The sequence below is a fragment of the Amphibalanus amphitrite genome, unplaced genomic scaffold (assembly GCF_019059575.1).
Source record: "Amphibalanus amphitrite isolate SeventyFive unplaced genomic scaffold, NRLGWU_Aamphi_draft 000818F_arrow, whole genome shotgun sequence".
In the NCBI taxonomy this organism is placed as follows: domain Eukaryota; kingdom Metazoa; phylum Arthropoda; class Thecostraca; order Balanomorpha; family Balanidae; genus Amphibalanus; species Amphibalanus amphitrite.
The window spans coordinates 279,261-299,623 of record NW_024882312.1 but is presented as its reverse complement, the minus strand read 5'-3'; the positions used below and the strand labels follow the sequence as shown (position 1 = coordinate 299,623).

Sequence of the window (20,363 nt, the reverse complement as noted above, 5' to 3'; positions counted from 1 at the left end):
CCGTGGAACGTGCGGACTTCACTAGAGAGGTAGACTGCACCGCACAACGTCGGTGCTCTGCGGGCTAGCCTACCCACGCAGTGATCTCAGGCCTCGGCGAGCGGCAGCCTCCGTGCTGTGAAGAGCGCATACAGTCGCCGACTGCCGGTGCCGAGCTACTATCCTGACTGGTCAACTAGCACAATACCGCGGTATTGTTGCTGAAGGTCCTCAGGATGGTATGATCATTGATCACTGTATCGACGCTGCCCTTGCCCATGGGCGCCGCCACCGGGGGGGACGGGGGGGACGCGTCCCCCCCACTCTCAGAATGGAAGGGGGACGTCCCCCCCCCCCAAACTCATTACGGAGCGAGCGAAGCGAGCGTAGTCTTTCGTAGGTTTACGGAAATTTCTGAGTATGCCGTGGTCACGCTTTTGCTAAGCTTATAGGTATCTCAGCAACCACTTGACCGATTTACATGCGGTAATTTTTGTAGGGTAGCACTAGATTCATTCCTTCTAACGAGCATCGGAGTACTCCCGATGCATGTGAGTGACCCCATATGCACGTGCCACGTGAAAAACGAAGAGTTGTCAGTTTTGTAACAATTTCAATATCTCGGCAACTACTGGGCCGATTGCGCTGAAAGTTGGCATGTAGGTAGGTATACCCACTAGGCAATGCATATGCATGTGCCAAAGTTGGGGTGCTGCTGCACGTGCGCACATGCAGGGGTCGATTCCAGATCTCGAGAACGGCTGAACCGATTGTGCTGAAATCTGATACATGGTTAGGAACCGGTCAGTAGGGTGCCGTGCAAAAGTCAGTTGGAACCCATTTTGCACGTGCGCACGTGCAGGGTGCCGCTTCCAGATCTCGAGAACGGCTAGGCCGATTGCGCTCAAATTTGGCACATCGTTAGGGACCGGTTAGAAGGGTGCAGTGCACAAGTTAGTTGGAGGTTTCGCAACTTCGCAATTTTGCACGTGCAAGGCCCACCCCACCCTCTCGTTCGCTCCGTTGGTCGCCCCGAAAGGCGTTTTACTGTTGTTATCCTACTCGAAATTTGATTAGGCACTTCGGTCCAGTGAGACCATTTCAGAGCCGCAAGTATGAAAGAATTAGTGGGAGACATTGGTCGGGGCAGCCACCCCAGTGAGCCACTTGGGATGAACCCGACCAATTGAACAGGCAGCCCAGCCCACTGGCACTCACTGCACCCGGCAAAGGACTATAGCTCCAGTGGAGCCATTCCCGCATGGGATAGAGTTGCCCGTCCTGAGCCCGGAGCAGGGGGTTGCGGCGTGGAGGAGAAGGATTTGACTGTCCTGAGGATGGAAGAGATGGAACGGCCGGTGCCGAATCTGAGAGGGTCCAGGAGGTTTAGATACCTACTCAGTATATGGGGTGTGGGCCTACATGCATTGGTGTGATACCTGCCACCTCGGCCAACAAAATCTCCAGCTCTTATCCGACCTGTCATCGCGGAACTGCCGATTTTTGATATCGTGATCAACGTGTGTCGTATAACACGACTGGCCGAACACGGGCCAAATATATTTCGTCTAACCAGCCAAGAGCACTACTTTACACCAATCCGACCTCGAAGTCAAAATCCGAACATTTTCGAAGACTTCAACTCCGACTCTGGCGAAAACTGGCCAAAACAGTCAACTCCGACTGATTCCGGCTCCGACCCCACACTTCTGCAGTCACGCTACACTAAATTTCCAGCTTCTAAGAAATAATCTATACGGTTGACAGGACCACAAAACTTTGAGGCGACTTGACTACTTGACTTGGTTTTCCTGACCTAAAGTTTTCTGGTATCAAGCTTGTTACACGGGCTGCAAAATTCGTATTTTGGAGCAGTTTTGCATAATGTTTTTTTTTTTGCCAATTTTCGCGCCGATTCGTGCACAACCCAAAAAGAGAGATTTGTGACTATACAACGCCCCCTCCCCCACGCGGGTATGCAATATGCATTGCCTATGCAATATGCATTATCGATCATATTAGTGGCATACATCAGCAATTATACCGTGATAGAACACGCGGCTTTGCCATGTGTCAATCCGACCGAAAAAGCCACGGTAAGAATATCTACTTTTGGGTTTTCAGTCGGTCAGTCCGTCCCCCCCAGTCAAAAATCCGTGGCGGCGCCCCTGCCCTTGCCACTTTGAATCTCCCTTCTCCACTCATAGGATTTTTACCTTTTGGATTCCTGACATTGAGGCCTTTTGAATGCCACGATCCTGTGCCGTGGCACATTTCTACTATTCGCTGTAAAAGTGAGGGGGTCCAGAGCACTTTCCCACTTCACCAAAAACATCTTTACCCCTCTGTCTTCGTCATATCTCGTTACATGCAGCTCAAAACCATACCGAAGGAATTCGATGCGCAGGTACGCATGTGTACGTCTGTGGTCGTTGCGCTCTCTCTCTCTCTCTCTCTCTCTCTCTCTCTCTCTCTCTCCCTCTCTCTCTTTCTTCACCGATTACCTAACATACGGGTCAACAGACCAACCTTTCCGGCACACCCATGTATTGTCATAGGTACACCGGTAACGCAATCAGTTACACACTGATCAGCCTTCGTATCGGGCGAAACCCCGTTCCACAGTCCACACAGACCCCGCATTCACACAGACATGACAGTTCGCGGTACCAACCGGCCTCTCGGGCGACCTCCCGTCCGTCAGACAGGACCGTTTCTCACGCGAAGTCGATCGAACCACACCGTCTAGACCGTGACTAGCGAGTAGCGACCACCACTCAGCGCAGATCGGGTCCAAACGCAGCACTTCGAGTGTATCATTACAACAGTGGCGCTTAGATGCTGCCTCATCTGCCTTACTTGACACGGTCGCCAGTGAGTTTGCTATATCTGATTCGGTTGCAGTACCTGTCCTGGTCTTCCACGGGTAACGGTAGTGACGGGAACCGAAGGCACTGCACGACGCAACGCTTTTTCTCCGCGAGCACTGGTACAACGTTCGAGTACACCACCACAGTGTACCGGTACACGGTCAGAGTACATTGGTACGCCACGGTCCACAGATGTACACTGGTACACCGTTGAAGTACACTAATACGCCACAATAATTTAGCGGCAACCGCTTTCTGGTCCGTAATCAGCTCGACAACGTGCAGTGTGACACTCTTAGTCTAGTGGTGTGTTCATAATGACCTGTCCAACAATGAAAGCACAACTAAAATACGGACACACGCATACATTACATATGCACATGTATCAGAGTGCATCCTGACGGTACTATATACGTATTTATCTGTATTAACTACATGCACAGAACACACGCACAATAATACATCTGGGTGTAGGTACTTACTAGGTACACTTAAACTGCCCAAAAGAGGAAAAAATGATGCAAAGAGAAAAATCGGGAGGAGAGAGAGAGAGAGAGAGAGAGAGAGAGAGAGAGAGAGAGAGAGAGAGAGAGAGAGAGAGAGAGAGAGAGAGAGAGAGAGAGAGAGAGAGAGAGAGAGAGAGAGAGAGAGAGAGAGAGAGAGAGTTGCTCAATCAGCTCATCATCATGGTTGATGCATATCGATTATATACATAGCCAGCGGGCCACTCAAGTCAGGCATATGTTCAGTAATGGCTTCCACGTATAGAGGCCGGCTAAAGCTTCAGTCATGGCGCTTATCGTTCCAATTGCACCGGCTGACGCCCCGCGGAGTGAGTTACCGTTCGTCGGTACACAGCACCGGTCTGTGGGGATAGACTGAGCGCTCCAATTGCACATCGGGAGAGCGGAGCGGGCGCCGGATCGCACCTGGTTCAGGCCCGGTTCGCTGCTGATTCACACCCGGTTCGCTCCTGGTTCACTTCATACGTGGACCCGGTTTCACACCTGAGTCAGATACACCGTCGGGCTGTCTGTGATCGGTCGGTTCCTCATCCCCTGGCCGTTCTCTCAGCCTAAAGCTGTATTGAGGGCGACGGCAGGTCTCAATTGACGGTCCATTCCGCACTAACACTGGAACTGATCACACCGTCATACACTCGTCTCGTCACGCCGGCTCTGTATGTCCCGGCTCGGTGGCTGACGATGCCGCATCGGCAGAAGGCGCAGCGGTCCTGTCTGTAGAAGAGCTGCCAGTCTCCGCCGGCGCCGGCCCAGCGGGGGCAGCCGCTGGTGGAGGTGCTGAATCTCTTACCGGTGCGGCAGGCGCCGTGCTGGCGGCAGGTGAGGCTGCCGCCGCGACTCCTGGCATGGGGTCAGCTACTGGGGTAGCGACAGGTTCTGCAACGGCGGATGCTGCTGCTGCTGCTCCAGCTGACTGGGTCGTCGCTGCTGCCCCTGCCGGAGGATCTGCTGCCGCTGATGCTGCTGCTTCAGCCGACGGGCTAATCACTGGTGCCGCTGCCGGCGAGCTAGTCGCCGCTGTACCTGCCGGAGGAACTGCTGCCGCAGCTGTCCCCGCCGCCCCCGCCGTAGGCGTGTCTCTCGCCGGAGCAGCGGCTGCGGGTGCCGCCGCAGCCGCTCCGGCCGGTGGGTCGGGCGCGTCCATCATCGCCAGCAGCACCTCCTCAGGTACCCCTCCACCACCCGCCGGTTGACCGCCGGCCCGCCGCTGGTTGTCCCGCCGGATGGCGTGTGTCACCAGCCGCTGGATCTGGGCGTTTCGCAGGATCACCGGCAGCTCGTAGTGGTGGAAGAAGTAGAACATGGCGTGCTGCGGCAGCAAGACAGGGGGAGGGAGAGGGGAGAGTCAGATTATGAGGAGATGAGCAGGCGAGCAATGCGAGTGCGCATCGTCTCACTCGTCCAGTGACTGCATGTGGTGCTGTTAAGTGTTTGACTTGGACCGGCATGAGCTGTGAGTGTGCCAATCGTATAAAAACAGCTATATCGGTTACAGAGTCGACGGCTCAAGTGCTTTCGCTTCATGCAGCAGCCAAGAAAGGAAGATCGCCACCGCTCCAGAAGCGTACAGCGGCAATACAGGGATAGTCCCTCCGACGGAAGCTAGTGCCGCCGAGGTCGTGTGCCGCAGCCCTCGGCGCCGCGCTCCATCTGACTCACTTTACACGGCTGCCGTTCACACATCCGGCACGATCAAATATTCAGCGGCGGCCTGATATCCATTTCAACTGCACCTGTCTGCCGCCCGGCCCGGCCGGAAACTTTCAGCCTTCCGCCGCCGCCGCTGATATTGGGGCACCGAGCAGTCGGTATACTCCGGCAGTCGAGTCCTCGCTCTCATCCACACCCGAATAAAATCTGACAGCTCATCCATTATCCCTTTAACAATTCATCCATGCTGCATCTCTCCTTCAACGCAGCTCGCAAAGCTCAGGCGTCAACTACCTTGCATTCATCCTAATCATACAACACGGAAATCCCGTCTACCCCAGCCGGCGATCGCTGACCTCTCCCTGCGCTCACTCAGTCCAGGCTTCCTAGGCTTTCAATGTGGTCTTTCACACACCTCCTTTCTGCGGCTGCGACTTTCAGAGGCAGTGCGACGATGACTGCGGTCTTTCATATATCCGTCCTGGTAACCTATCTCCGTCCTGGTCCTGGTCCTGCCAACCTACGTCCTGGTAAAACGTCCTTTTTCCCTCGCCTTTCCCAGCGATTCCTGATCGCTAGTGTTCCTTCATCCCACCCTGACGGGTGCAGTACGTATGGGACCTATTTCCGAAAGAAGAACCGTTCTCCCCGTAACGCCTCCATCCTCGCTCACTAGTCGCTCCCCAGCCCCGCCCTCCGCCTGGCCGGCCATACATCTTGTTTTCGGCCGGTCGCGCCGATCAAAGCCCACAGAGCGACGGAAATTAAATTCTAGAGCTTCTTTCATTAACAGCGTATTATTGTGTCGGCCGTGCCGCCGCCGCGGCTGCCGCCGTCGGTGCCTCGGTGTGTGGGGGTGGGGGCGGGAGGGGAGGGAGGGGTGTGTGGAGGAGGTTAGGACGAGCTAGGGCAGATGTTAGGCTTCCGCTGCCGCTAGGGTAACTTTCCACAGGATTGCAGGTCATTGGTGCGCCATGATGTGGCGTGACTAGTGACTATGTATAGAGGAGTGCGCCGGGTGGATCCCCGGTGGTCATAGGTTACAAGCCGCCATAAACGCTTACCAGTTTGCGTTTGTAGCTACCTGACCATCAAAGATGACCACCGAGCCCGTCAGGACTCGGACTTACAGCCGAAGTCGTCTTTCATCTATCCAGCACCAGCACGTCTCGCGTTCTTATATATCTTACCCACCCCACCCCATCTACCCCGCCCTTCCCCGCACCTCTCTCAGAGCGCCGCACGATACCTCGGGGCGTTCCTCAAAGATGAGAAGCGGCTCACTGCCGCTCGCTATCCCCGCTGAATAAAAAACTAATAACACTTCTTGTTACTGTAATAAGAGGGCGTCGGCGGCGCGCCGGCGGCGGACAATTTGCCTGTTTCGCCGGCCGGCGGCAGGCGGGGCGGCTGCATTTGGCCGCTATTCAGCGCGCGTCCCGGCGGAGCCGGTCGCGGACCGGCTTCGTTACCGGAGTCTTGAGGCCAGATTGAAAATGAAAGGGCTGCCGGCACCGGAGGAAGGGTTGACTGAGAGCCGCCGCCACACGGCCCACGAGGCCGGCGCGTGGACGAGGCAGGACAGCGGCCGAGTGGGTTGCTGAGGGAGGGGAGGGTCGGAGCATGCACGTCCAGGGGAAGGGACACGGCAGTGCGACGTTGGCTGAATATTGACTAAAAGTTAGAAATGATTGAACAGGAGCCAGTGCTGGTCTTTAACCAGTAAAAACTGAATGACACCCTTCATTAGCGGTAATGATGATGACTACTGAGGCTCGATGCTTCCGGTATGTGGCCAAACCGCTATCACGCGCTGGACAAATGGCCATTGATGGCTGACAGGGCCCATTGGTTATTCGGTGGAGGCAGTGCACGGTTTCCGCGAGCGTGTGTGATGGGTATACGATGGTAAATGATCGCCAGAACCGATCATTCAGTCAATCATCCGAACCGAGACGCTCAAAAGGTTCTCAGTTCAGACGATTGGCCCGCGGACTATCAATTACCAAATTGTTCCTTCTTTCCATTGGAGCACAAGACTAGCGGTGTTGCCGTGGCACTGATTAAAGGACGGAAGAACAATGTGTTTTTAACGATAGTGGTGCAACGGTTCGTGATTAAGCCGGCTAGATTTGCCAGTCATTGAACTCTATTACATCATGATTCATGCAGCAGCCAGTGGTGTTTCAGGTGACGGCAGTAAAAGAAACGTCTGCAGTCCGCCCCATCGGACGTCTGTGGTCAGCGTCACGTATCGTCAGATGTCTGTGTTCCGTATTGTCAGGACGTCCTCAGTACTCTCGTCTGTCGCCCAATCCACCAGAAGTCTCTACCCGTTAGAAATATGTGACCAGGGGCTCACACGGGATTCACAGACCCGGTGGAACCCCGACTGAACGTATCGATCTCGCGTCACTAGCCACAGGTAGGACGGCAGAACGGGGGTAGTAAACCTGTCTCCTGTGGTCGTCTCTTATCGGTCAGCACCAGAGCATCGGGCAGACCAGAAAACGGGACGGCAGACAACGGAACGACAGCGGCTAACGCGGGAACTGAGCCGACCGGCATAAGTCGGCACAACACCCAGCGTCAGTGGGACTCACTTCACAGCCCCATAAGAGCGCTGATCAAAAGGCAGTCTTCTCAACACATCCCGCATGAAATGAAGACAGCATGCACGACTGATTTAGTTGTGCTGCAACAGGGCCCCAACCGTCGTAGGCTGAGGTACTGGAGCGGCACCACAGCGTCCCACCAACCCTCCCGCTAACTCTCCCCTTCCCTCACAGCGCCTCCGCTAACTTCGGCAGCCCGGCCGCCCCGAGGGGCCGGTCGCTGTATGCAGGCCGCTCTCCACCGCCCCGCCGGTCGACGCTGAAAGCAAAACAGCCGAGAAACGAAGCCCCACGACGACGGCGACGGTGACGGTGGCTGCACCGCGCGCCGCGCAGACGGGCGGCAGCGAACCGCGACAGTATTCAGCCCGGACAAACGCAGCCGCCGGCTCCTGCGCCCGTCAGACTAAAAAACCGGCCCGGTTCCGGCGACACGCCGCCGCTCGAGCTGTCCCACCGGTGAGGGTGGCACAGAGGCGCCGCGCCCGCCGCTTCCGGCTAGTCTGGCGCTGTATGCATTTCGACAGAGCGGCTCCGTATGATCCAAAGTCGTCAGTCAGGTTAGAGTGGCCACACACTATAAATGCCTGGCCTGTATGTAAGCGAGGCCGGACAGTAAGGGAGATCCAATCAAACGCAACCAGTATGGCAAAAAGTTACATTCCAAACAAGTGATCACAGCGGCTCTCGGACGGTCCAACGACTTTCGTCCGGTCATAAGACGATCCACCATCTTCAGTAAGATAAATGTGCCTGTAAATACCGCGACGGTGGCGGTTCGATTTCGGTGCACAGGAACTGGCGGATACTCGAGTAGCTGGTCGTGCGACGATCCCTCTCGTTCAGATTGTGCCAAACCGATGTATGCCGCACAACAATGAGCACAGAACACGGGAGCACCGATCTGCGTCACAGAGCACAGATGTACGTCACAGAGCGAGCCACGCACTGGCCCGAACTCGGTCACAGGGAGAAGGTCACCGGCGTTCCCACGGACTCCGCAAAGAAGTATGGTTCGGCGGACCCACCGGTTACAACTTGGGGAACAGTTGGTCGGATCATGTTTGAAATATCAACATGCTCTGGACGTTCAAATAACCCTTTGGGGCACTGCTTTTGATCTTATCTTCCTTTAATTTCCTTTCATCTGCTACTTTTATTTCGCCACTCGAGAGGATGTGCATTGTGAAATGTGTTGTGCATGCTTCAAGTGATAATGCATATGCTATTGAAGCTTGATTGAGGTGCTGATTTTGTTTAACCCGCGCACCGACGGGGGGGGGGGGCGGATATCCGCCCCCCCTGAGGTTTTTCGCGAATAGCGGGAAAACCGCGGCGCTACGCGCCGCGAAATTTGGTATGACTATTCCCTTATCAATTTTACACATGGTGTGCAAGTTTGAACCTCCTACCTTTCAAGGTCAGGTCACCAGGTCACTTTGAATGACCCAACCTCAAGTCACTTTTTTGCAACTTTGTCACCGTGCCAGAGCTACAGTAGATGTCGGAGGCCTTTGAAAGTCGCAGGATGTTATTAGGTCATTAGTAGCTACAATTTGTATATCTCGGAATTTTGATATCGGTGACCTAAGGTCAGGTCAATTTCGCGACCTCCCCATTATAAGTCAATGGGGGAAAAATCAACTCCCTGTTTTTACCACTAAAACGGGTCGGAATGGCCCCATATACCATACATGACTTCATATACGATCAACCTTCACTACCTTGAGGTCTGTTTTGCTGTTGGGCAGCTGTGAGGTCATGTGACGTCATCAAAGGTCACCAAAGGTTTTTGGCCAATAACTCCGTACAGGAACAAGATACAGACGCGTGGATGGTCTCATTGTGTTCAGCTCGTCAAGACGCATCGAATGATATACATGATGACCTCGAGGTCACGTGACCTGAGGTCAACCTTTGACCTTGACCTTTCGAGGTCAACATATATATCATTCGATGCGGATTGACGAGAGGATCACGATGATGCCCTTAGTTTGTTCCTATCTTGACTAATTCGAAAGTTATTCGAGAAAAACTCTCTCCATATTTAGCGCCGCCATTTTGACTTTTTCGACCCCTGTGACGTCATCTTTGACCTGACCTGAAAATGACCTTAGTAAAAATTGTAGATCTTGACCGTGCGTATCCGATGCCGTTTACCGCTTGTCGCTATCTTGCTTCGTTCTCGAGATCTCAGGGGGGGGGGGGGGCGGTCATCCGCCCCCCCCCCGTCGGTGCGAAGTTGGCGCAGACCCCCGTCGGTGCGCGGGTTAACTCCTGCAATAGTTTATTGAACCCTATTGAAGTATGCTTCAGTTCAGACATCGGCTGTCAGAGAAATATTATGTGGTCAGTTACCGCAGGGTGCCTGAATGGAGCATTGAACTCAGCATAAAGGCGCATCTGTGATTGAAAAATTTGACAGATGTGAAGTCCGTCGGAAGCAGGAGTTGTCTGAGTTCAACCAAACCAAGATCCCGTCAATTCTAACATTCTGTCCACAGCTAAACCGCGGGCAAATGGTCGGAAAGCTGGGCTTAGTCGCAACTATTACATTTACTTCATGACAATCTAAATGAAAAGCAAATAAAATGTAAAGCCACAGCACACAACTCTTTCGAAGGTAGCTTTAATCCCTTACAGACTTCAGTGAACATTATTTGATGGCACGGCGTTCATGGACTAAAGCACTCGATCGCGATCCGCTAATGGACCGTCCAATGGCGTTCCGCCCACATTTGGACCCGGTGACCAGACATCAGTCGGCGCTGGTTTCCGGACGAGCGGACCCCCGCCATCGGGTATCGCGGCGGCAAGTCGCGGTGATGCTAGTCAAGCCTTTGGGTAAGTCACAACCGCGGGAGCCGCCGTCGCTTGCTGCTAGTTGTGGAAATGCCTCGTGAAAATCGTACTGGATAAATATCTGGCGGCGAGGACGGTCAGGTCTTCCCAAGCGTGGCCACATCCGTAAGTAACATGCCTCGTCGCGTGCCACCTCACTGAGACAACACTGCGTGTTGCGCAAGTGTCAGGTTTGTTGTCACATCGGGGATCATCGCCGTCGCAGGTTTACCTCAGGGCCATCAGAAGTCAGGCTGACGGGGAGGGCGGAACTGAACTTAAAGGAATGTTTTACAATGGACAAAAAGACACGAGGCAGCTGTATTTTTGAACTCTTTCATTACTGAACTTGTCATTTAATCGTGTCTTCATTACATGTAATTGAAAGCATAAAAGTTTATGCCATGGTTGGAGCGCCCTGGTGTGTGCCGCACAACCATCGCGGCCGGCGCTGCGGGCTGAGAGAGGGAGGTGAGACCCGACACCGGTCAGCTGCACGCGACTCCCACGGTTTGTGTCACTGGCCAACCATAACACTGCGATCGGCGATACATGGCGGCATCAGGGGAGAGTGGGCTCTCTGTACCACACCGAGACATGACGGAGATACGTGCCGGCATCGGTGGAAGTGGGTTGTGTGAGAAGTGTGGGAAGGGGGAATCGGAGGGACGCGAGTTGAAATTCATATGGCGGGAGGTGGTCGAATGCAGGGCCCAAATGAATGTGCACAGCCGGCCACAGACACTGCCTACAGCCTCGCTATCCGTCATTGAGCGCCGCGAGCCGGCGGCGGCCCGGCTCAGCGTCCGCCCGGCCTTCCCCACTGCACAGAGCAGTGTCGGCCGTCAGCAGACGGTTACTGTCCGGACCTTCATCAGCACCCCTCCGCCAGACCACCGTCCGCCCCCAGACATCTGCCGTCCACAGGGGACGACACCGCAGGACCGTCCGTCTGCCGACCTCAGCTCCACCTGAGCATTAATTCCCGGCGCCGGCGGCGGCGGCCACCGAGTCGGTAATGGCTTCTGGTCGCCACCGCGACTAATGCCTGCAGCGTGTCGTTTGTCTCGACTCATTACCGGGGGCGGGCCATCGGCGCGAGGCGGCCGCCTGCACTGTGTCCGCCGGCGACGGGCGACGTCTGCCGTCGACGGTCCACCGATCACCGACCGGCGCGGGGCCGACGGTCCGGCCGGCCGACCGCCGCCGGCGCCCGTTCAACCGGGCACCGCGCGCCGGCCGCCCGGTTTAAAATAACAAATTGAGCGGTGCTGGCAGTGACAGAGTCTATTTAGTTGACGGTGCGGCGCGGCGCCGCTACGGCGCCGTTTACCCCCGCCCACCGACCCGCCCGGTGCAGACTGGTAACTTCACCGGCCTGCAGACTGGGCACTGGAGGGGTACCCTGCACTGTGCGGTCACATCTAACAACCTCGAACCAATAAATCCACAAACCCACATGGAGTTGCTGACCACATCCAAACAATGCGGCCTCCTCGCCCCAAAAATCCCCCATACACAACACCCTCTGAAATCTAATCAACTGTTATGCTGCAAATAATTCCGTAATTCACCAGCAGCATCTCGTTTTCCGACAAATTTCACCGACAAGTGCTGCGCGGCTTGATCGAGTGCCCGAGCCTTTTCGCCGCCGGGAACCATGATTGATCATAGGCTTGTTTTATCGTTCGCTCGCCGGCTATTGCCTTTTTGTATACCAAAGCTACGACCAGCTATTACGGCGCTAGTTTATGGTAAAATTCACTGACCAAGCGTTAATATGCCAAAGTTGATACTGAGGGGATGCTGGATCTCTACGACCGCTTGCCGACCAAGATCCCAAGTCGTGAATAAAAACAAAACAAAAAAACAAACAAACAATGCAGTGTTTGAGCAAAATAACCCGTTTTTGGCCCTGCTCTACGGTCTGGCACTCACTCACTCTCATTTCGTCGAACACAAACGTACATTGAAAGCTACCTGACCTGACCACTGATATCCATCAGGGTTCCTGCGGTCTCGGCTTTTTCCACCCATCTCCATGACTTGATCGCACAACCGCCACGGCCCGCCTCCCCGCCACCCACGGGAAGCCTCCCTCCTCCCCTCCGTCCCCGGGGAGTACGCTCCCCACCGGTGTGCCGCCGGCCGACTGGGGCCAATATACGCTGTGGCCGCGACGGCGGCAGCACAAATGAATCGCCGATTGCGTGCCGCTCCATTAGAGAGCGTTCCGACCGGCTGGCCGCGGCAGAGGAGCCGGCGGACGGTGCCAGGGGGAGGTCGAGGGGTCGCGGTCCTCACCTGGATGAATAGCCATGAGGTGATGAGCGCCAGGCTGCTGTACTGGCCGTTGAAGCGGTAGTGGTACGCGTAGAAGCAGTAGTGGTACAGGAAGAAGAACCTGTTGAAAGAGAACGGGAGATTCGCGTCAGAGATGGGGCAGAGGAGGCAGCTTTCGCGCATAGCATCGCTAACGGCGAGTGGGCACTGTGGTCTGCCTGTGTAATGAAAACGTAGCTCAAGTCTTCCGAGACCATCCGAGATAAATATGGCTCACCAACCGCGGCGATACGGTTGATCGGCGCAGAAGACAGACCATTACTTATAATCCACGCACGTTCACGGCGGGTGTCTCACCGCATGAGCTGGCACGGCACGGGACACGCGGCGGGCACAGTGCTCCGATACCTGGGTCAGAGCGAGGCAGCGCCAGGCCTGGTGATTTCCCGTGGGACGGCGGTGACGGTTAGGTCGAGCGCCGGCCGATACTTACCGACCCGACCGGCCGCATCTGAATACGCGCCCGTCGAGACGGAGCGGTACTGAGCGGGCTGCTGGAGCGGGCACGGTGGGTGGGAGAAAGGAGGGGAGGGAGGGAGGGATCAGGGAGTTCTGGCTCAGCACGGCAGCGACCGATAGACAGGTGAATCGCTCATCGGCGCTTGAAATCACGCACAGTCCGCTGACAGGGATCCAGGAAGCCAGGGATTTCCACTTTCACACACCTGGAAACACCACTTCTGTACTCGCATATAAGAGAGAAAGAGAGAGAGAGAGAGAGAGAGAGAGAGAGAGAGAGAGAGAGAGAGAGAGAGAGAGAGAGAGAGAGAGAGAGAGAGAGAGAGGGAGAGCGAGGGCGAGGGCGAGGGCGAGGGCGAGGGCGAGGGCGAGGGCGAGGGCGAGGGCGAGGGCGAGGGCGAGGGCGAGGGCGAGGGCGAGGGCGAGGGCGAGGGCGAGGGCGAGAGAGAGAGAGAGAGAGAGAGAGAGAGAGAGAGAGAGAGAGAGAGAGAGAGAGAGAGAGAGAGAGAGAGAGAGAGAGAGAGAGAGAGAGAGAGAGACCACAGGGGTCCAACAGCGAACACATTTCAACAACCTACATGCCATGTCAGGTTCCGGCGGGTGGATTTAATCCAGTCATTTTTTTTTGTCGTAAATGTCGGCGTTCTTTTGAGGCGGACGTTTGTGGCAGCCGCCAGAGTCGCTGTCAGCGCCCACCCGGCGTTCTCCCTGGCACGGGCGGAGTCGCGCACCGCCGGCGAATCAACCTCCCACCGAAAAAGGAGCCCGCTCCTACCACCTACAGCGGTCCAGTGAACAGTCACTGCTGGCTTTATACTCCGCAATCCGAGCAAAAACTACAAACAGGAATGGTTAAATCCAACTGATAGTCATAAAGCAGGATGGTTTGATAGACCACCCTTCGCACTATGCACTATAAGGAGCAAAAATACGAAGAATTGCTGTTAGATAACCTTCAATCGGTTTACCTCTGTACATTTTACTGCTATTCATCTAAGCAATGTCACTCTCCTCTTATGCGTGATATATGGTGTCTTGCGACCGTTGCGTAATGCACACACCACGAAAAAGCATCAACCACATATGCATTATGCATGTGATAGTATTTTGTTGTTGTCTGGATGTGCATTGCGCATACTCGTAATCTACGAATGTTTGTGTGTATATGACAGACTACGGGCCGGCCCGTCCATTCCACCTGCAGCTAGCAGGCCCCGTACTACGGGGCCTGCTAGCTGCAGGTGGAATGGACGGGCCGTGCACAGACAGACTTCTAAGACGAACTCAGAGGCAACAGACTGCCACCGTCCCAGTCAGCCTGACATGGGACCGACGGTCGGGTCTCTCTCCCCGGCGATCGGACGATCCAAACCACACGGCGCCACGGCCGCGCCAGAGCTGCCGCGACCAATTCCACTAACACCGGCGACAAAATACCCGGGCTTCGAATTCTTGTGATTGCTTCTGCGGCGCGTTCGGGGCACGACCGACGGGCCCGGCCCGGCTAATGGAATGGCGCGCCTCGTCCCCCGCGGTCACACGTGCCGACGACCAGACCACCGCCTCCCAGAGAGGCGTGCGGCTGCTCAGCGCGGGCTCCCGCCGCTGAGACCGACATACATAGTTCTCAGTGGAGACCAACCTGAGGCCCACACAGTTCTTACCGGAGACCATCGCCTCCCCAAGAGCCATACAGAAACTCAGTGGAGACCACAACCTCCCTGAAACTCGTACAGCAGCTCAGTGGAGAACGCACCATTTCTTAGGCGCAGGTGTAAGTAGTGGCAGGCTTACCTGAGGAAATCTTTGCGGTTGATGGCCCTGTATGACAGACTCACCTGTTTGCAGCTAATGGCCATGTGTGAAGCTCACCTGAGGAAGTGTTTGCGGCTGATGGCAATGTGACAGGCTCACCTGTTTGCGGCTGACGGACGGGTGTCGGGCTCACCTGAGGAAGTGTTTGCGGCTGATGGCAGTGTGGCAGCACACGGCGTCGTACTGGTCCACCAGCCACACCATCAGGATGACGTAGAACGCCGTGGTCGAGTCGTTGAAGAACTCGGACATCACCGCCTCCATACCTGAAACGGATAGGGCAAATCATTAACGGCTCACAGTACCCACCGAAGATATAGCCTAAGCACGCCTGGAAATGCGAGCATCAGTTTAACATTGATTGGAATTACAGCCAAATAAAGCACCTAAAAAAACGTGTTCATTTCGATAGGGCTGTAACCATGAAATATTGAGAAAATAGGCCGGGGTTAATACGTCACTGGAGCATGAATTCCTGTGTGGAACAGGACGACAAGCTGACCTTATCATGAAGTCACATTTACACATAGCCTCGTCAAATTTACACTTCCAAGCTTGGCATGTCAGACTCCGACAAAAGGAATCAGGCTTGAGCATTTTGAGGTGCTAAATCGGAGCCCTAGTTCAGACACCACGCCATTCTTCCGAGACAAATGATCTCCTTCACAAGGTGCCCCTTTGTGTCGGCTGACGCTTTGACATATCACTGCGCTAAGCTTCTGGGAGTCCATGATACACTTAAGCCCCTCCCTATTGACGAGCTACCCCGCCGGAGTCACGGGAAGGCATCCATTTGAGAGCGGTACACCTGTTCAGCCGGGGCGGCTCACGTGGTTGGAGCGTGGCGCCGGTCGGCCGGCCCGGTTCCCGGACCGGCACCTCCCGGCGGCCGCACCGGCGCACCGTTCCCAGAAAGAAGCACCGCCCTCCGCCGCCGGATAATTCAAACATATTACGTTCAATATGCTGGCCGCCGGTGAAGGGGGCCGGTGAGCAGACAGCTCAGCTCGCTCAGCTCGGCAGGTCGGCCGGTCGGCGGTGGGTCGGCCCCGGTGCTTTGTACCGGCAGTCCGGACTGAGCGCTCGGCCTGGGACGGACCGTGCTCGGCTCCGGGCGGGTCGGACTCGGCCGGCGGCGGGGGAGGAGGAGCGGTCGATCCGTTTCCGCGCGCGGGGCTCTCCGCCGGCTCCGACGGACTGGTCGCTGCTCAGGGAGCCGGTGCGCCAATCCTCTTACCGGCCGGTGAGCCGCTTACTGCGCGAAACGGCCGCGCCACTCTGGCATACCGCTCCAGTACCGGGGTGTGCCCGAGAGTCCCGCACTGGCATACCGCTCCAGTACCGGGGTGTGCCCGAGAGTCCCGCACTGGCATACCGCTCCAGTATCGGGGTGTACCCGAGAGTCCCGCACTGGCATACCGCTCTAGTACCGGGGTATGCCCGAGAGACCCGCACTGGAATACCGCTCCAGTACCGGGGTGTGCCCGAGAGTCCCGCACTGGCATACCGCTCCAGTACCGGGGTACGATACAACGCTCCAGACTCCAGAGTCCAGCACTGGAACATGGTACACTGTTCCCGTACGAGGGTAGAAGACGCTGCTGACCAGTTCCGCACTGGGGCACGATACAACGGTCCGGTAGTCCGTATTAGGGTGCGATGCAAGGTACTCTAGTTGATAGCCCGCATCTTGAGCTACGATACAGCGTTTACTGAATAATATCGAGGTAAAATACGCCGTTCCCATGCAAGAGGTGTTACACGCCGCCCCTAACTAGAGCATGATTCACTGCTTCCGCCGGCCGACACTGAGCCTGGAATATTCTGTAAGTAGAGGACTGGAATATTCTGCACAAGGGTGATTTCCAGTGGGCACTGTTCCATGGATCGTGAATGCCTTCGATCCTACAACTGACGTAAGCCCATAAAAAAGCCGGGGTACACTTGCCTGGATGAGCTTGAAGTATTTTCTTATTTTGATCGCGGTGTAACCACAGCACTTGAGACACTGCTGCTCAGTTGAGCATTTCAGGGGGAGTCGTAATAAATGTTTGGTAAAAATCATCAACCAGTAGCGACACGAAAACTAAAATGATGTGGGAAAAACCATACTGCAGTGCCGACTAATGGTAGAGCAGGCCACGCCTTACCAAGCACTCATAGCAGGGCATTCTCTCCCCCCCCCCCCAACAAGCGACTCGGAGCGTGGCCGTGGCCAGACAGAAAGGCTGGGACAGCTAGTGGCAGTGACTGATAAAAAGAGAATGGACTCGTTTCACGAGTCCGCTCTCGTTGGCTCCATCAGACGGCCGGTGTCGATTCAATCCTATCTTCCCGGGTCCAACAGAGAGTCGATTCTCACACACCAGTGAGCTGGGCTCAACTGATCAGAGCCGAGCCGGACACTTTCACGCCATTTTGACCCCGACCGGCTCACATGACAACGCTATGGATGCCGCCAAGGAGTCATCGGCACAATGACATTCAATAGCGGGACGTTCAAACGCCACCGGAAAAACCAGGAGCTCACATCGAGCATCTTCCAAGCATGTTCTTTTAATAGCCAGTGATTTAATAAAATATTCAAGAAATCTGTAATAAAAACTTCAAAGCTTACTCCTCTGAACAGTCAACCACCAGGTGTAAGGTTAAACAGTAAACCACCGGAGTTCAGTACCCAGCGAACTTTAATGAAGCCGCCAGCCAACAAGCATTATTGCCCGAGCCCAATGACTCAATAACTGTTTGTGCAAGTATTCGAGCCGTCCTCTGGCTATAACTCAAAAGCAAACAAACGAAAACGGTGGCACAACATTACTGGGGAAACTATGTTAAAAATCATGGAACACGCAATGCATCGTAGGGTGGCCTTCGGAGCAATAGAAGCTACTCCTCCTCTATAATCGACAAACATGGGCGTTCCTGGTAAAAACTGACATAACGCGTCGCAGAAAATCTATATACTGGGGCAGCTGGGTTCGAAATGTTGAGCTCTTGTTTTTCCGCGGCCAACTTGCTCGAGTCCTCTGAAGTTGTCCGCAGTACAACTTGGCAAATTTCAAACTGAGCAGCCGCCATGAAGAAGACGCTGTCAGGTCACATTTTAAGTTGATGAACATGCCAGCAATCTGATGTCGGCCGCGGCACTTAATCATATTATATGAATCATTCATCGGCTGGAAGTTGGTCGCTGCCGGCAGGTCCATCCTCTCATCGGAGCGGTCACAGACTGACAGTGACGAGCGAGATAGTGACGGCGGAACGGTCTTCAAACGGTAGTATCGGACGGCCGGCCGCCTCGAGGGCTGCCTCAGGTGGACGAACTGGCGGCTGGAAGGATGGATTGATGAACTGACTCGACACACCCGGCCGGCCGCTCGCCCACGAAGTTATTCCTTCTTCAGAAATCAGAGGCTTACATATTATGTAGTCGGTGAGAATGGTCCACTGCCGTGATGATCTACCATCAACCACATTCAAAAGAGATCATCAAGTGCCACAGGACAGAAACAGAAGACGTCCGCCTCGCCTAGCAGGACCCAAGCCATCGAAAAGACACAGTCAAAGGATCCATCGTCAATCGAGAAACCCCTGAACAGATCCCATCGCCCTATCGGACAGAGCCCATCCAACGGTCCAGATCGAGCGGCGCCCGGCGGCGCTGGCTCGGGTGTCAGCCGTCACTCCGTCATCTGTCAACCCGTCACACCCGTCACGTCATCGTTGACAGGTCTGAGGACGCGGTGACAATTCGTCCGAACTTGGCCGGCGCCGCTGGAGGCGGCTGTCATGGGTAAAACTGGTCCTGGACTCTAGTTTCAACACCACAGGGACGACTGGCGCTGCACTGAAAAGACGCAACTAGGGTCAACGAGAAAATAATGCCTAAATTCGCGAATACAAGTGAAAAGCGTAAAATAAGCTGCAGTCATAATATTTTGCATGAAGCAGATTCGGGCTTTTCACCCCTCGTAAAATACGAATAGCGACAGCTCGGCCTGGTTTCCTCTAGCCTTGGATTATATAACAAGGGTGTGGAAGTGGCTGCCTTCCTTAGGTCAGCTTCCATTACCGCGACTTCCTCGGTACTTCCTCGCCATTTCGAGCGGCGCAGTGGCCGGTAAACTGTGGCGTCCGGCAGCGGTGACAGACTGCGAGCAGCCAGCGGCGTGTTCACACGCCACCGGTGCCTGGGCGCCGTCCGACACCGGTCGCTATCTGTCTCGACACGAGAGGTAGACGGCGCAGGGCTCTGGAACTCCGCACTGCACCGGAGGACTGGACAGGTAGGTCACCTGTGTCTATCTACCCTTCCCCTGCCTCAGACACCTCTAACAGAAATCATTCCCCATCCCTACAGAACGGGCAGACCTCTCCGCGGGGACAGGTCACATCTGATCCCGCTCGGTGAGCAGCCCCCGCGCGGCGGACACCACCCGCACATACAAACGCACGCGGTCGCGGACCACGGTGTAGGGGATCGATAGCTCTGTCCAGATAAGGCGCCTGCCGCGCCACGGCTCCGCGGCACCGGCCCCGCCCCGTGTCGCTATCGCAGGCCAGACGTGCACACGTTACTCACAGCTGTGCAGCTGCCCATCGAGAGGCATAGTCGGAAACATATGAATCAGACTTGGGCACTAGCCTGGGGAAACGTTAGCCGATCGTGACAACTCAACATAGATGATGTTCCGTCAACGAGACAATCAAAGAGAAAGGGCGACTCGCTCTCGCAACTCAATAACTCCAAGATCTTAGGTGAATCATAAAAAAATCTATCGAGCAAACGACAGTTCCCATCCGGACAGCAGATAGCCGGACCGAGTCTCACCCTTCGGAGAGTCAGTAGCATTACCGAGTGTTGGGTGAGGTAGAAGGGGAAACACTGGCGCGCCGTGGGGATACCGAATAACGAAATCGATCAGTCAATTGCTGACCGAACGCGTATGATGCGCTAACAGGTGGCCCAGTTGCAAGAATGGACACATTTCTAGCTGAACTGGAAGCCCAACCGCTAAAACTAGCTGGATTGGATGATGGATCGCTACCTCGTCAATGAGCCGAATCATCGGATCACGGGATCTCTGTTCAATCTCTATGGCCGGGCATAGGCCGGGGTCACCGGAAGGTGACCGAGGTCACCCCGTGCCATGAGGACAAGTTCACCGGACGTTGGGCCCGGTTCACCCCGTGTCATCATACCAAGTTCACCGAATGCCAATCCGAGGTCACCCCTTGACATGAGACTCAGTTCACCGAACGCCAAT

General features: G+C 55.3%; 1 protein-coding gene across 2 annotated transcripts in view; it reads right to left on the bottom strand.

Moving 5' to 3' along the window:
- Nucleotides 1-2,508: 2,508 nt before the first annotated feature.
- LOC122366603 (membralin-like) overlaps nucleotides 2,509-20,363 on the bottom strand; it is a 52,306-nt gene continuing 34,451 nt past the window's right edge. For both annotated transcript variants that reach the window (XM_043339034.1, XM_043339033.1), the window contains exons 12-14: nucleotides 15,230-15,362; nucleotides 12,784-12,883; nucleotides 2,509-4,682 (exon numbers count right to left, since the gene is read on the bottom strand). In XM_043339034.1, the coding sequence (XP_043194969.1) occupies nucleotides 4,017-4,682; nucleotides 12,784-12,883; nucleotides 15,230-15,362 (899 nt within the window). In that variant the 3' untranslated portion in view covers nucleotides 2,509-4,016. The remainder of the gene's footprint in view (nucleotides 4,683-12,783; nucleotides 12,884-15,229; nucleotides 15,363-20,363) is intronic.